Consider the following 16,475-nt stretch of genomic DNA (forward strand, 5'->3'; position numbering starts at 1 on the left):
AGAAAAGTGTTGATCCTTGCAGTGGTCACACAGTGAGGCTGTGGGCTGCAGACTCTTCGCCCAAAGATCTGCTTGCCAAATTGTCCCTGTAAGGAACTTGAGACTCGCCTTCCTCTCTTCAGAGCCAGCATCTGAAGGAAGAATGGAGGGCACCATTTGGGCATCTGGTGGCAGAGCTGTCCAGGTGGAGGTGTCGGCCATGGGGCAGGAATGTGCCTACTGAGTTGTTGCACATTGAGGGGCTGAGGGTGAATGGAGCCACAGGAAGGAACTGGGAATGTCAGGGAGGTGCTTGAGGGTCACTGGGAGGAAACAGGGATTCAGGACTTTGTTCCAAGGGCAGTGGAAGGCATGGGTGGGATTTAAGCACACTGCAAGGTGTGACCCGACTTTGTTTGAAAAGCCCACAGGGCAGGGGCAGAGGTGGGAATAAGAGACTGGGGGAGGCCCCTGCCCCATGGGATCTCACCTCAGGACATAGGGTAGAGCCAAGAGGAGGGAAGGGAGCTTCTGGGTGTGTTGGAGGCATCTGCTGAGAGGGTAGCTTTTGGGGTGGGGTAGGGAGGGAGGAAAGTGTGCGACACTGTGATCTAGGTGGTCCTGGGCTGTTTTCTGTGGCATGGCTTCCTCATGCTGGGAGGGGCTCTGACACGGAGGGAAGGAGAGATGTTTGGGAGAGGGTACTACCCACTCTCCTGGAAGGGAAGGGCCCCGCTCAGAGGCTCGCTCTGGAACACTAGGATTCCTCAGTGGTGCCTCACTGGTTTACTTGGGCCCTCAGGGTGGGGACAAATGCTGAGCTGGGAATTCACATGTGGGGCATAAGTAAAGTCTGCAGAGGTGGTGAAAATTCACTTTGCACAGGGTACTCATCTTCACTCCTTAACCCCTAACACCACCACCCTGTTTTACAGAGCAGGGCCTAGATAGGAGAAATTTTGCTGTCACACAGCATGGCCAGTAGCAGGACCAGGCAGGGAATGGCTAAGTCGGGACCACTTTGTAGGCAGCCTTGTAGGGTAAAGTTGGGAGTTCTGGGTTTCCAAATTGGAGTATTTCTCTTCACCCTCTAAAATGCTCCAACTTGGAAACCCAGAACTCCTAACTCTACCCTACAAGGCTGCCTTCAGATGGTTACTTTGGGGTTTCCAGTACAACTGAGAAGTTACAAGGTAAATATTTGCCTGTGATCAAAGTTGTCAAAGTTATAAAAAATGCTATAAAAGACTGAAATTCAAATCACGTTGGAAACTATAAAGTGAAGTTTCCTGTTGCCCCTCCTCACATGGCCTCTACCAAGCCTGATATTCATACACAGGCAAGAAATGTGAACATGTGTAGAATAATCCTAGATTAGGCCGGGTGTGATGGCTCATGCCTGTGAATCTGGCATTGTGGGAGGCTGAGGTGGGAGGAACATTATTTTGCCTGGGCAACATAGTGAGATTCCTTGCCTGGACAAAAAAATTAGACAATTGGCTGGGCATGGTAGCTCATGCCTCTGGGAGGCTGAGGTGGGTGGACTGGTTGAGCTCAAAAATTCAATACCAGCCTGAGATAAAAGCAAGACCCCATCTCTACTAAAAATGGAAAAACTGAGGCAAGAGGATTGCCTGAGCCCATAAGTTGGAGGTTGCTGTGAGCTATGGTGCCATAGCATTCTACCCAGGGCGACACCTTGAGACTGTTTCAAAAAAAAAAAACAAATTTGAAAATAGCCCAGTGTGGTGGCACATGCCTGTGGTAGCACAACCGCTTAGAGGGGTAGGGGGAGGCTCGTTTGGGACTGGGAGTTCCAGGCTATATTGAGCTATGACTGTGCCACTGCACTCCAGCTCAGGTTGGGTGATAAAGAGTCAGACTCTTGTCTATAGAAAACAAATACCAGACCCTATCTCAAAAAAATAGCCAAGTGTTGTGGCAGGCTCCTGTAGTCCCAGCTACTTGGGAGGCTGAGGGAAGAGGATCACTTACGCCCAAGAGTTTGAGGTTGCTGTGAGCTGTGACACCAAATTGGAGGATATCATCTTCCAGGTATACTCTAGTGTGCTCATTGCACTTGGCTTTTTAGCACTACAGCCTAGATTGCTTCCCAGACTAGTTCCTAAGATTGATTTAGCCAATTCCCTGGTAATGGGCATTTAGGTCATGATGGGTTGCTGCAGGGAGCTGTCAAATGTGGGATATCTTCTGTGTACCTGCAGTCTGGGTACTGGGGAGAGAGCTATCACCTCTGTCTTTTTGTTGCCCTGGGAGTGGGGATAAGCAGGAGACAGGCCTCTCTCTAAGGAGGTGGCTTCTGAGCTGAGGCCTGGATAACCACAGGGAGCAAGGATTATTGAAATGCTTAGAGCAGAAGGTCACTCCAGGCATGTGACTGGCACATGCAAAGGCCCCAGGAGGAGCATGTTTTGTCTCTTCTCTGGAGGGAGGGAGGGGGCAGGAGGGTAACAGGACTATGGGAGCCCTTTGGAGCCCTCAAGATTATGAGTAGAGGAACGTTGTGATCCTAGTCTCATGTATTTTTATTTTTATTGGATGGGAGGGTACTCTTTCTGCAAACCCTTCCAACTCCCATCTGGGACAGGTGGCATCACATCTCTACTTTTTTTTTTTTTGTAGAGACAGAGTCTCACTTTATGGCCCTTGGTAGAGTGCCGTGGCATCACACAGCTCACAGCAACCTCCAGCTCCTGGGCTTAAGCAATTCTCTTGCCTCAGCCTCCCAAGTAGCTAGGACTACAGGTGCCCGCCACAGCACCCGGCTATTTTTTTGTTGCAGTTTGGCCGGGGCTGAGTTTGAACCTGCCACCCTCAGCATATGGGGCCGGCGCCCTACTCACTGAGCCACAGGCGCCGCCCCATCACATCTCTACTTAACAAATGAAGAAATTGAGGCACCAAAAGTTGACCTGACCTGTCCAGAAAGGAAATGATGGTATCTGTATTGCAATAGGGTTTGGAGAGTCCCAGAGCCACCACAAATTGCCACAGGCCACTTCCTGCTTTTGGTGCCAGTCTGGTCTGTCCCTCAGATGAAACTAGGGAGTAGGTAACATTAATGCTAAGTGTCTGGGCTCGCTCTGGGAGGGAGGGAGCTCTAGGAGGGACAGGTGTGAGCTCGCTCTGGGAGGGATAGCATTCCTAGGGAGGGAGGAGCTGCTGGCTGGGAATGTTGTGAAAAGCTGGAGTGGGTGAGATATAACCCTGCAGGCACTGTCAAAGCCTCAGTCTCCCGTCTGCAAAATGGCAGATTTGGTTCTTCATTTTACCAGATTTGGTTACCTGCCTCATGCCCGGCTCTGTAGTGGGTGCTGGGGAGAGAGCCACCAACATGCTAGACTCAAGCCCCTGTTTCCCTGAGGCTGACGATCTAATGGGTTGTAAGGTGGGAGCAGGGACACAGCTCTCTGAATGAATCAGGAAACTGGGAAGTGTCAGTTATGAGTGGCATTGAGAATTGAACAGGGTGTTGAGTGAGAGAGGGAGGTGTTTCATGGGAGGAGGCTGTCCGCTATGTGAAAGTTCCAGGCCCACAGGGCAGCCTGTGTAAAGGCCCTGAGGCAGGGCTGTGCCCAGTGTGTTTGGGAAACACTGAGGATGGTGTGGCTGGAGCAGACTGAGCCAAGGGATAAGTGCGGGGAGGTGATGGGCGTGGGGGCAGGAGATCATGCAGGGCCTGGTGGGGTGCAGAGAGGACTTGAACTTTGGCCCTGAATAAGGTGGGAGCCCTGGGAGGGCTCGTAACAAAAGAGGAAAATGTGCTGACTTGGTGTACAACAGGTGCTCTGTGCCCTGTCAGGAGGGACAGACTCTGGGGGAGGCGTGCAACTACATTGGTCTAGGCAGGTGATAATGGACCTGCTGACACCCTTGGGTGTAGGGGGAAGTGGGTGGATTCAGGTTCCATTTGGAGGCGAAGCCACCAGTGCTTATTGCTGGACAGCATGGGAGAAACCCCAGGTGTGCAGCCTGAGTTAGGGACATGCTCCCCTGCTTGCCCCTTGGTGTTACCACAAGGATGCACAGCACCTGCTTGAGGTCACTGAGTATGGGCTGTGTGTCCATGCCAGGTGACCAATGGACATTGTGGGAAGGAGCCAATAGGCATTTGGGGAGAGGCAGGACCTGGGTAGGGTCTTGGGGGTGGTGTGTGTCTCACGTGGAGGCTCCATGGCTGAGTATGGAGCTATATTTCTGCTCTAGCAAGACCATAAAGGAGGCCCCTGGGTGGATGAGGGTGACTGGGGAATATGCCTCTGTAGTGTTCCTGTCTGGACTCTGCTCCTCCCTCACTGAAGAGCCTGGACAAATTCTGAAATTCTGAGCCCTAGTCTTCCCATCTGTGAAATGGGGCTATTAGGCCCTGGTACCATCCCTTTGGGGTGGATTTGCTGAGATGTCCCCTAAGATGGGGTTAGAACCGGCCTGAGAGAAGGCCTATAAGAGCCCTGGGAGGAGGGGCTGGGTGCCCACAGGGTCCTGGAGTGTATGAATCCTGTTGAGGGCTATTCCTATGGCCACTGCTAGCACCATGCTCAAGTCTGCCCATGGTATTTTATGAGTCCACCCAGCCACATTCAGGCTTTGAGAAACTGCCTGAATGGACCCATCACATATGGTGATGAGGAAGAGATCCCTCCTCGGGGCTTTTGGCCGCCCTCCACCATCTCTAGATTGCTCAAGTGTAGTATGGCCTGGCCCCTGGGCACCAGCTTGGGGTCATCTGCTAAGTCACCTTCTGCTCACTTATCTGTTTGTTCTCCCTTCCCTGGGAAGGCCTGGGGGATTGGGGCCTGGTTTGTCCCTGCACGTAGCCATGACTGTCCCCACCCTTATGGGAGTGAAATTTACAGAGCTCCCGCTGGGGCCTTTTACTCTATCCCAAAGATAGAAAATAAATATTCCAGGCTTCCGATCTATCTGGAAACTATCCTATGTCTCTCCCAGTACGATGGGGTGCCACCTCCTAGCTATACTTCTCCCTCCCTGTTGCCTGTCACCCTCTTGGAGCCCTCCTTCTCTTCCAGGGAGAGGTGGCCTATTTTAGAGTTCAGCAATGGAGGCTCTGGCAGGGTGAAATGACTTGAGCCAGGCCACACAGATGCCTGGACCCTGCACAAAGTATGTGTAGCATCCTTGCATCCTACAGATGGCGGAGCCAATGCCCAGAGAGGGGCAGAAACCTGTGCAGGGTCACACACCTGTCCAGCACAGAGCTAGGCTTGGCCCCAGTGTCCATATTCCTGCTGTCCATTCAACAAGCATTTAATGAGCACCTGTTTTCCAGGCACTGCTCTAGGAGCTCGAGATTTCAGCAGTGAACCAGCCAGGTGTGGATGTCCTGGCGTGTCACTAACTAGACTGCCTCCACCCCAGAGGCTATGTTAGTGGGAGTGGGAAGGGGCTTGCATTTGCGAGGAGGGACACAAGCCACAGCATCTACCCACGGTGAAGTGGACAAGACCTGTGAGGAAGGGTTTCCTGGTGGAGGAAACAGACCTTGCAAGGGGTGAAAAGTCAGAAAAGTTCCAGAGAGATCCCAAAGGAGACTGAGGGTTCTCCCAGGCTGGCATGCAGTGTTGTGATCGTAGCTCATTATAACCTGGAATTCTGGCCTCAAGCACTTCTCCTGCATTGGCCTCTGGAGTAGCTGGGACTACTACACTACACAGGTGTGTGCCACCATGCCTGGCTAATTTAAAAAAACATTTTTTATTTTTTATTAAATCATAGCTGTGTACATTAATGCAATCATAGGGTACAATGTGCTGGTTTTATATACAATTTGAAATATTTTCATCAAACTTGTTAACTTAGCCTTCATGGCATTTTCTTAGTTATTCTGTTAAGGCATTTATATTCTACATTTAGTAAGTTTTGCATGTACCCTTGTAAGATGCACTGTGTGGTCCCACCAATTATCCTCCCTCTACCCATCCTCCTCTCCTCTCCCTTTCCTCTTTCCAGATAGTCTTGGGCTATAATTGGGTTATAGCTTTAATATGAAAGCTATAATAAATTAGTTTCATAGTAGGGCTGAGTACATTGGATACTTTTTCTTCCATTCTTTTTTTTTTTTTTTTTTTGTAGAGACAGAGTCTCACTTTATGGCCCTCGGTAGAGTGCCATGGCATCACACAGCTCACAGCAACCTCCAACTCCTGGGCTTAAGCAGTTCTCTTGCCTCAGCCTCCCGAGTAGCTGGGACTACAGGCGCCCGCCACAATGCCCAGCTATTTTTTGGTTGCAATTCAGCCAGGGCTGGGTTTGAACCTGCCACCCTCCGTATATGGGGCCGGCGCCTTACCGACTGAGCCACAGGCGCCGCCCTTTTTTCTTCCATTCTTGAGATACTTTGCTAAGAAGAAAATGTGCCAGCTCCATCCATGTAAACATGAAAGAGCAAAAGAAACATCTTTCTTTAAGGCTGCATAATATTCCATGGTGTACATATACCACAATATATTAATCCATTCGTGGGTCCATGGGCCCTTGGGCTTCTTCCATGACTTAGCAATTATGATTTGGGCTGCAATAAACATTCTGGTACAAATATCTTTGTTATAATGTGATTTTTGGTCTTCTGGATATATACCTAGTAGAGGAATTGTAGGGTCGAATGGCAAGTCTATTTTTGATCTCTAAGTGTTCTCCAAACATCTTTGCAAAAGGAATGTATTAGTTTGCATTCCCACCAGCAGTGTAGAAGTGTTCCCTTTTCTCCACATCCACGCCAAGATCTCTGTTTGGTCTTGGGATTTTGTGATAATGGGCTAATCTTACTGGAGTTAGATGATATTTCAAAGTAGTTTTGATTTGCATTTCTCTGATGATTAAGGATGATGAGCATTTTTTCATATGTCTATAGGCCGTGTGCCTGTCTTCTTCAGAGAAATTTCTCTTCAAGTTCCTTGCCCACACTGAGATGGGATCATTTGTTCTTTTCTTGCTAATACGTTTGAGTTCTGTGGATTCTGGTTATTAAATCTTTGTTGGAGACATAATGCAAATATCTTCTCCCATTCTGAGGGCTGTCTGCTTGCTTTATTTACTGTGTTCTTGGCTGTGCAGAAGGTTTTTAGTTTGATCAGGTCGCAGTCATGTATTTTTGAAGCTGCTTCAATTGCCCGGGGGGTCCTCCTCATAAAATATTTGCCCAGGCCGATTTCTTCAAGGGTTTTCCCTACACTCTCTTCTAGTATTTTTATAGTTTCACGTCTTAAGTTTAAATCTAAGATAGACTCTCACTTTAATCCAGTGAGAGTCCAACTTCGTTAATGGTGAAAGGTGTGGGTCCAGTTTCAGTCTTCTACAGGTTGCCAGCCTGTTCACCCAGCACCATTTGTTAAATAGGGACTCTTTTCCCCACCAAATGTTTTTTTTTTTGTTTTTTGGCCAGGGCTGGGTTTGAACCCACCACCTCTGGCATCTGGGACCGGCGCCCTACTCCTTGAGCCACAGGCGCTGCCCCCCACCGAATGTTTTTAATTGACTTGTCAAAGATCAAATAACGGTAAGTAGCTGGGTTCATCTCTTGGTTCTCTATTCTGTTCCATACATCTACCTCTCTGTTTTTGTGCCAGGACCATGCTGGGTTTTTTTGGCCGGGGTCAGGTTTGAACCCGCCACCTCCGATATATGGGGCCAGCGCCTTACTCCTCCAGCCACAGGCACCACCCCAGGACCATGCTGTTTTGATCACTATTGATTTATAGTATAGTCTGAGGTCTGGTAGCATGATTCCTCCTGCTCTGTTTTTATTTGTGAGTAATATCTTGGCTATTCGAGGTTTTTCTGATTCCATATAAAACAGAGTATTATTTTTTCGAGATCTTTTAAGTATAAAAAATTTTTTAGAGAAGGGATCTCACTATGTTGCCCAGACTAGTCTCAAACAATCCTCCTGTCTCAGCCTCTAATAACAGAAAGGCAGGGAAACCAACCCACAGTCACCATGAAGGTAGCTGAGCTGACTTTGGAAGTCAGGCCATCCTAAGCACAGGGTGACAGCAGGGAAGAGAGTGGAGGAGGGGAGGTGGCTTTCTGTACTCACTGAGTGCATCTGGGATTGGGGAGGAGGAAGCCGAGAACTGAGGCTTAGTCACTTCCAGAAAGGTGGACAGCGTTCTGGGCAGAGCTGTTTGGGAGGTGGTTTTGGAAAGGCCTGAGGCCTGTGTTCTAGCAGGACCTGTGGGCCAGGCCCTCCTCACTGAGCTCTGGCGGGCTGTCCAGTCTGAGGGTGAGTGCTGCTGCCCTGTGCCCCCAGGAGTCCAGGAGCTCCTGGGAATGTAGTTGGATGAATCCCAGGTTGCTGTTTGGGGCCCCACACACCTGCCCAACTCTGACCTCAGAGTCTCTGCCTCCTTGGCCTTGGTTGTGCCCTCTCTTCATCATTCTGACTCGCTGCTGTAGCCTCAGCCCCAGAACAAGGCACTCTTCTGCCTGAGCCTGGAGCTCTCAGTATTCCATTAGGCATCATACTCGCCTCATGTTCTTCTGAGGCTCTGAATGTCCCTTGTCTATACTGGATGCTGCTGGCTTCTGGGCTATCACCATTGTCCTCATGGTGCCTGGCACCTCAGACAAGACACGCCCAAAGCAGAGTCATAGTATAGCACATACTAACACCAGTAGTTTAAAGCCTGGCCCTGGCTGAGAGTGTTGCCGGAGGTATCTGCTTTAGTCACGCCCATCTAGGTAGCTTGGTGGTCAGGGAGTTCAGCTGCCATGGGTTTGAATCTGTGTTCCTACCTCTCCCAGATGCTGATGACCTTGGGTAGTGTCCAACCTCTGGGCCTCTGTCACATCTGTAAAGTGGAGCTGATAGACCTATCTTGTTGGATCTTGTCGTATTTAAATGGCTTAATCCATGGAAAGTTCATGTAGTGAGCGCCTAACAGCTATGAGTTACTCTGTTGTTTTTTGTTGTAGTGGTTAATCAGGCCCAGACGAGGTTCGAACCCACCGTCCTGGTGTGTGGTGCTGGTACACTAACCACTGAGCTATGGCACCCAATTAGTTACTCTTTCTCTCTCTCCCCCTCTCTCTCTCCCCCCCCCCCCCCTCTCTCTCTCTCGACAGAGTCTCACTTTGTTACCTTCGGTAGAGTGCCAGGGCATCACACAGCTCACAGCAACCTCCAACTATTGGGCTTAGGCGATTCTCTTGCCTCAGCCTCCTGAGTAGCTGGGACTACAGGCGCTCGCTGCAACGCCTGGGTATTGTTGTTGTTGTTGTTGTTGTTGTTGCAGTTTGGCCGGGGCCAGGTTTGAGCCTGCCACCCTTGGTATATGGGGCTGGCGCCCTACTCACTGAGCCACAGGCGCCGCCCTGGTAAGTGTTCTTTCTTTCTTTATTTTTTTTTTATTAAGTCAAATACACATAGATCATGGATATATTTATGCATATATGGGGTACAATGTGTTGGTTTTTTTTTATACAATCTGATTTTTTGGAATTGGAAACACAATGTGTATGATAGAAAACTCAAGAGATTTTCTAGAACATGCAGTGACTCCCTTCCAGTCAGGCCCCATTCAGGGTTCTATTTTGTTTCTTTTTGGTTTTCTTAGTAGCAAAACACAGCCATTCTTGTTAACCTTTTCTTTCTTTTTTTCTTTGTTCTTAAAATAGTAAAACTAAACAGTACAAACCTTTCCTTTTTTTCTCACTTAGAATACCCAGAAGGAAGTTCCCAATCCAGAAATGACAGGCCCTTTTTCGCGTGTATAGGTAGGTAGACGATGGCATGGATGGTCCATAATTTATATTTATCTACTCCCCCTTTGCTGGACATTAAAATTCTTTAAGATCTGAATTTTGCTTCTCATTAGAAAGCCAACAAGGTTCTAATTTTTCCATGGGCAAATTTTTAGTATTACCAGAGATGGGAACTCACTCTGTTGCCCAGGTTGGAGTGCAGTGGTGTAATCACAGCTCACTACAACCCTGAACTCCTGGGCTCAAGCGATTCTCCTGCCTCATCCTCCTGAGTAGCTGGGACCACAGGTGAATGCCATCCAGCTTAGCTAATTTTTCAAATTTTTTTGTAGAGATGAGATCTTGCTATTGCTCAGGTCAGTCTGGAACTCCTGGCCTCAAGTGATCCTCCCACTTCGACCTTCCAAGTATCTGGACTTACTGGTGTGAGCCACTGCGCCCAGCTTTGTTGGGCAAGTTTTATTAGAATGGCTAGTCTGTACTCTTGTGTCTAAATCTTTACGAGCATGTCCTCCTGGACTTATTTATACTGGTGACCTTTTCCTGAGGTTTTTAGATATTGTAAATTGCATAAATCTGAAGTATATACCTTGATTTCTCATAAACGCTTATGCCCTAGTAGCCACTGGTCAGATCAAGATAAAAGATGTTGTGTTTATCTCAGAAAGTTACTTCCTGGTCTTTTCAGTTTCCAAAAAGAGAACCACTGCTCTGATTTCTATCACCAGAAACTAGTTCTGTTGGTTCAAGTTCAAGTCTACACTGTGACTCAGCAAGAGAAACAAGGACATATGTCTATGAATGGCATGTATGGGAATGTTTAGATCAGCATTATTTATTTATTTATTTATTTTTGTATTTCTATAATGGCCCCAAGCAGGAAATACCCCAGATGTCCATGAAATGGGAATGGATGAACAGACTGTGGGCTGTCCATGCAATGGCACTTAACTGAGTCAACCATGAAAATTAATGAACTTCTTTTTTTTTTTTTTAGTTTCAGTATTAAGGTTTATTTTTTTCTTCCAGAGTGAGATTAAGTAACAATTTAAATAATTATTGGGAGGTATAAATGAATATCCATTCCGATAAAACATTACTGCTTAAAAGTGACTAAGAAATATTTTGCATGTAATAAATATACTTTACGTTTAGGTTAACAGGCACCATCTTGAGAGCAGAAAAATTTTCTTTTAACCAATAAGTTATATTCAAGAAAAAACAAGGTGTTTATATCTGAAGTATGATATATCCTTAAATGTTTTTCTTCAAATAGCACCCAAAACTCTAAACTGTCTAGAAAGTTACCTCCTAAAATATAACTCATACCTTAAGTCATAAAAATAAAGGCCAAGAAAAAAACCAATTTAGATAAAATTTACAATTTATATTCTTAATTCCCCATTCAATAAAACATTAATTGCCAATTTACTAAAAGTAAATGAACTATATATATGCAATCTGTTGGGCTGAAAAGCTGAAATACATATTTTTAAAAAGTCTTTGACAGTTATTTAAAATATTGCATCTCTGGTGGCAAAGCTGAAAAGCATCAAGCATTTTATTTTTCCTAGTTTTCACACCTCTGCCCCCACCCTTAACCTTTTTTATCCTTTAATATCCAGTCAGCTTTTTCTTCGTAAATATACTTGCTTTTATATCCCAAACACAAAACACTGACAATACTCCTTGGTAAACAAGGAAATCCCAGAAGAGTCCACCAAGCCCACAGCTTTGCTCTCCAAGTGTGACACAGGTTAAATGACAGGGAAAAAGATGATCAATGGCCTTTCTTATGCAGCCAGATGCTCCTCAGAATCTATCCTGTTTAAGAACTCACTGATGCAATCCTGAAGAAAGTTTCAACACGTGTTGCAGACAAGTATCAGAGGATAAGTCTTTGATTGATAATTTTTTTATTTATTTCTGCCAAGGCGACTGAAAACACAAAAGCCTTTTCATCAGAGAGGTTAGCGTAGATATCAACTTCCTTTTCTTGTTTCTCTCTTTCTTCTTCATGTTTTTTAGCAGATGCACTTTTAGGTCTTCCTCTTCCTCAACTGATATGATCTGAATGGCTGTTACTTGGAGATCTCTTTCTGTTTTCTAAATCTTTATTTACTGTAGAATTTATCTTCTCTCTTCTAACTCTCTCTGTTCGCCTCCTCTTGGCCTCATGCTTGTTTTCTGCAGTGAAGTAAAGGAGCTAAGCGTTAAACATCAACAGCTGCCAACATTGCTCCATGAAAGGCAAGCAGACTTGAAGTGCCTCCTGCAGAAGTACTCATCACTGCCTATTAAGTGGTTCTGTAGAAGGTGGTAACTTCTCTGAGTGTTTTGCATTTAAAAGTTTTCTGCTAATAAATATGTAACCACAGGGACATGATTTACATGCAACGGGAACCTGTTGGTCGCACTTGGTGCACGATTTGGTGGCCATCTTCACTTTCTTTGCTTGAGTTGTGGGCATGCTCCTCGCTGCCGCCGCCACCCCCTCTTTTTTTTTTTTTTTTTTTGAGATAGAATCTCACTTTGTCTCTCTCAGTAGAGTACTATGGCGTCACAGGTCACAGCAACATCAAACTCTGAACCCCTTGCCTCAGCCTCTGGAGCAGCAGATGAGGTCTCACTGTAGATCAGGCTGGTCTTGAAACCTATGAGCTCTGGCAATCCACCCACCTCAGCCTCCCAGAGTGTTAGGATTATAGGCCTGAAAAGTAATGAACTTCAGACACACTCAACAAACATGGAGGTCCCATGCAGGTAGGATACTCATGATTCTGTTTACCTGCTGCTCCTGTATTATTTGGTCACTGATGTGTTTCACTTGCACACTTCAAAAATAGTCATTGAGATTCAGGCTGGATGCAATGGTTCATGCCTGTAGTTCCAGCTACTTGGGAGGTTGAGACAGGAGGATCGTTTAAGCTTGGAAGTTTGAGGTTACAGTGAGTTGTGATTGTGCCACTGCACTCTAGCTGGGGCAACCAAGTAAGACCCTGTCCCTTCCGAATAAAGAAGTCTCTACAGGGTGGAGTGGTGGTATTCTTGCAAAGGGCATGTGCTGTCACATTGCTGGAGAATCTGTGTCAGGGCTGGTGCTCATGGGTTCTGAAACACTGCATCCCTGGCAGTGCCAGATGCCTCTGTTGCTGCCTCTCAGGTACCTGCTGTCAGCCAGATGGCCTGGGGCTCTGGGTGGGGCCAGGGCCAGGGCTTGGTGTGGTGCTTGCAAGGTTAAGAGCCTCTGGAGAGCATGGTGTCAATAGTGTCCTCTGTGAAGAGGAGAAACAGGGATGCCCCCTTTGCTGAGGGCTATGGCGACAAGCCAACTTTGAGGTTGGTGACCCCATGTGGCCTCCTTGGTCTTTCCCTCATTCTGCCTCATGATTGCATGTCTTGCTGCCCCATCCCCTCTTCTTAGGGAACCCTGCTCGACCACTCTCAGCACCCCACCTTCTTCCTTCCATAGTATGTGTTCTTTGCATCCACATCCTCTGTGTTTCCAAACCTCCCAGGTGCTGAGGAGGTAGGGATAAATGTGTGTCTTCTCTTGGGGGAACCTGGAGTGTATGGCTTGGCTACATCATATGGTCTCCCCATGGCTCCATCTCCTCATTGGCCATACAGGAGGCTGCCAGGAGGAAAGCACAGCTCAGGAGGTTGAAGTGGCGCATGTGGTATGACATGTTCGATGTAGGGCAGGCAGTGCCTTCCGCTCTTTGTCATTCTTGGGAACACATTTTGAGGACATCAGGACTGGAGAGGCCAGGGCTTTACCCCGTAAAGGTTCTCTTCAGGGCTTCTCCCTCATCTCGGGTCCTCCCATCCTAGCCTGTTCTCCATCCAGCCTGTTCTTAGGTCATTGCTGTGCACCTCCTGAGCCACCCCAGATCTATCCAGGGTTAGTCCTCTGCCTTCCATATCCGTACCTGCCATCCCTTGATCTGGCCCCTGTCATTATTCCCCTGAGTCAGTGCAGTCACCCCTGGCTGTCCCTAAATCCCACTTAATGGCCTTGCTCTAGGAATGATGACCAGGTTACCTGATTATAATCCCCAGCCCTGCCATCCCCATCTCCCCATCATGTTTACTCTAGGCTGCTCCTGTGGGGGCCCTCAGAGCCCTGTCACCCATCAAGATCCCCTTATTGCACAGGTGGGGCCTCAAGCCCCTTGAGACTTTGGGTGGTCATCCATGCACCCAGCCAGAGGAAGTGCTATAGAAGCAGCTTATGAGATGGGAACCCCATGATGCAATGTGTGTGGCAAGAGTGCATCTGTGCCCCTGTCCCATACTTACTACTCTCCCAGGGAACCATCTCCCAAGACCCTCCAGGGCCCTCATCAAAGATTCCCAACACTGGTAGGGCTACCCTCCTGCTCAGGAGGGACAGTACTGCCAGTGGCACTTGGTGGGGGACCTGGAACACTGTCTTGCTATGTGGGGGGGGTGACATATCTGCCCAATACTCATTTGTCCTCCAAACATCCATCTAGGTACAAATACTGTTTGAAATTTCTTGAGCCTAGAAACTTTTGCCTTTTTTTTTTTTTGAGACAAGAGTCTTGTTGCTCAGGCTAGAGTGTTGTGGGGTCAGCCTAGCTCACAGCCACCTCAAACTCCTGGGCTTATTTGATCCTCTTGCCTCAGCCTCTGGAGTAGCTGGGACTACAGACACCTGCCACAATGCCTGGCTATTTTTTTTGTTGCAGTTGTCATTTTGCTGGCCTGGACCGGGTTCAAACCTGCCAGCCTGGGTGTATGTGGCTGGCACTCTACCAACTGAGCTACGGGCACCGCCCACCTTTTGCCATTTCATATGAAACAACAGTGTCCCTTGTGAGGTTTCAAGGTATTCTGATAACACAGATCCTATTTCAGTGTCTGGCTGGACACTTTCATTTTCCTTCTCATGACATGGAATGGCTATTGTTCTTCCTGCTTGCCAGAATACAGGCGTTTTCACCACTAAGTTGGTGCAGGCCTGTTTCCTGTCTTCTAGGGTGTCTGTGCCTGGTAGCATTTCCATTGTGAAATATGTGGTACATAGGATTTTAAAAATGGGATTGAGGGCGGCGCCTGTGGCTCAGTCGGTAAGGCACCAGCCCCATATACCGAGGGTGGCGGGTTCAAACCCGGCCCCGGCCAAACTGCAACCAAAAAATAGCTGGGCATTGTGGCGGGCACCTGTAGTCCCAGCTACTCGGGAGGCTGAGGCAAGAGAATCGCTTAAGCCCAGGAGTTGGAGGTTGCTGTGAGCTGTGTGAGGCCACGGGACTCTACCGAGGGCCATAAAGTAAGACTCTGTCTCTACAAAAAAAAAAAAAATGGGATTGAGGTTTTGCTATGTTGCCCAGGGTAGACTTGAACTCCTGGGCCTAAGTGATCCTCCTTCCTGAGTATTGGGAACTACAAGCACACACCACTGCACCAAACCTTGCACGGGATATATTTTTCCTAAACAGCTCTATTAAGGGGTTATTTACATAGTATGAAATTCGCCCATTTAAAAAAAGTGATTTTTAATATATTTGCCACAAATTTTAGAAAACATCACCACGGTCCAGTTTTAGAACATTTTCATCACCCCAGAAAGCTCTCTGCCCTCTGTCTGCCATTGGTTCCTGTTCTGATTTGCCTTCTGACTCTTATAATGTATCATTTTTGGACATAGACATCATATGTTGCCATTAACTAGTTTTATTTCACTTTTATGTCATACATACGACATTATATTGATTTTATGCATGTATGAAAGGGATTTATCTCTTGAATGTGGGCGAGATTGTCCAGATCCTTCTGAAGTAAAATGGCCCTGAGAGTACTGGGGTACTGAGGGAAGTAGTTCCATTGGCTGTGACCTTTAACCCAGACCTTCCAAGACCAGAGAGCTCCCCAGGGCCCAGCTAGGGTTGGTGTTATTGTTGAGGTCATCCAAATTGCAAGACTGAGTTGCTGCACCATGTGTGGTCACACTTCCTGTCCCCTGCTCAGGACTTGTGAGTAATTTCTGTCCCTTTCCCCCTTCACAGGGACTTCCTTCCCCGTGGTTCAGGAATTGTCACCCGGCGGCCTCTTGTTCTACAGCTCATCTTCTCAAAAACAGGTATGGTGGCGCAGCCCACGGCTACAGTTGGAAACGAACGTGGTGGACTTTGTGCCCCAGACGATCCAGGCCTGAGGGTGGAACTTGGATTTTGGGCAGTAGTTTGGGTTTGAATTCATGTTTCACCTGCCTGGGGAAGTTGAAAAACAGCTCAGTGAACACCTCCCCACACACACCCCACAGGCCCTCAACTGTGGCCAGGATGCCAGGTGCTGTAATTATTTTTCCATATCCCATAGATGACACATTTTTGCTGAACCCTTTCAAATTCAGGAGCAGACATGGTGATATGTCCATTCTGAGTGCTTAAGTGTACCTCCTTGTGCAATAAGGACACTATCCTATATTGTCAGAGCCACATGTCAAAGAACAGGAGTCATTCCTGTATGTTTTCTGAGTCCCAGTGTCTACTCAATATGCTCTCAGTTGTCTTCAGAAATCTGGCTAGTCTTATAGCTCCTCTGCACTACACTCATTGGTCATTCACTTTCTTTTTTCATAAGAGCAACCTTCCCACCATCTCTGATTAATAGGCATTGACTGTTGGGAGAGACCCAGCCCACTCAACACAAAGTGACCCATATATGGGCTTTTTCCTACTCTCTCCTCAGCCTCAGTTTATTTGTATTCTTACACAAGGCTG

The 16,475-nt window shown here is 47.4% G+C and overlaps 2 protein-coding genes and 1 pseudogene across 15 annotated transcripts in view; 1 reads left to right on the forward strand and 2 right to left on the reverse strand.

Moving 5' to 3' along the window:
• DNM2 (dynamin 2) overlaps positions 1-16,475 on the forward strand; it is a 95,462-nt gene that overhangs the window by 21,339 nt on the left and 57,648 nt on the right. For all 13 annotated transcript variants that reach the window (XM_053583252.1, XM_053583247.1, XM_053583254.1 and 10 more), the window contains exon 2: positions 15,759-15,832. In XM_053583252.1, coding sequence (XP_053439227.1) covers positions 15,759-15,832 — 74 coding nt within the window. The remainder of the gene's footprint in view (positions 1-15,758; positions 15,833-16,475) is intronic.
• On the reverse strand, positions 10,717-11,926 carry LOC128582462 (UPF0547 protein C16orf87 homolog; annotated as a pseudogene). The gene has a single exon (XR_008379054.1). The product of XR_008379054.1 is annotated as a UPF0547 protein C16orf87 homolog (transcript).
• LOC128580854 (UPF0547 protein C16orf87-like) lies at positions 10,717-12,193 on the reverse strand. Its single transcript, XM_053583329.1, has one exon. It carries the CDS (start codon positions 12,191-12,193, stop codon positions 12,011-12,013), a length of 183 nt encoding a protein of 60 aa, XP_053439304.1. The 3' UTR covers positions 10,717-12,010.

Source organism: Nycticebus coucang, chromosome 3, assembly GCF_027406575.1.
Source record: "Nycticebus coucang isolate mNycCou1 chromosome 3, mNycCou1.pri, whole genome shotgun sequence".
Taxonomy (NCBI): Eukaryota; Metazoa; Chordata; class Mammalia; order Primates; family Lorisidae; genus Nycticebus; species Nycticebus coucang.

Bases quoted from the DNA above. Each gene is read 5' to 3' on its own strand.
- LOC128580854 (XM_053583329.1), bottom strand. From the start codon at position 12,193: ATGCCCACAACTCAAGCAAAGAAAGTGAAGATGGCCACCAAATCGTGC.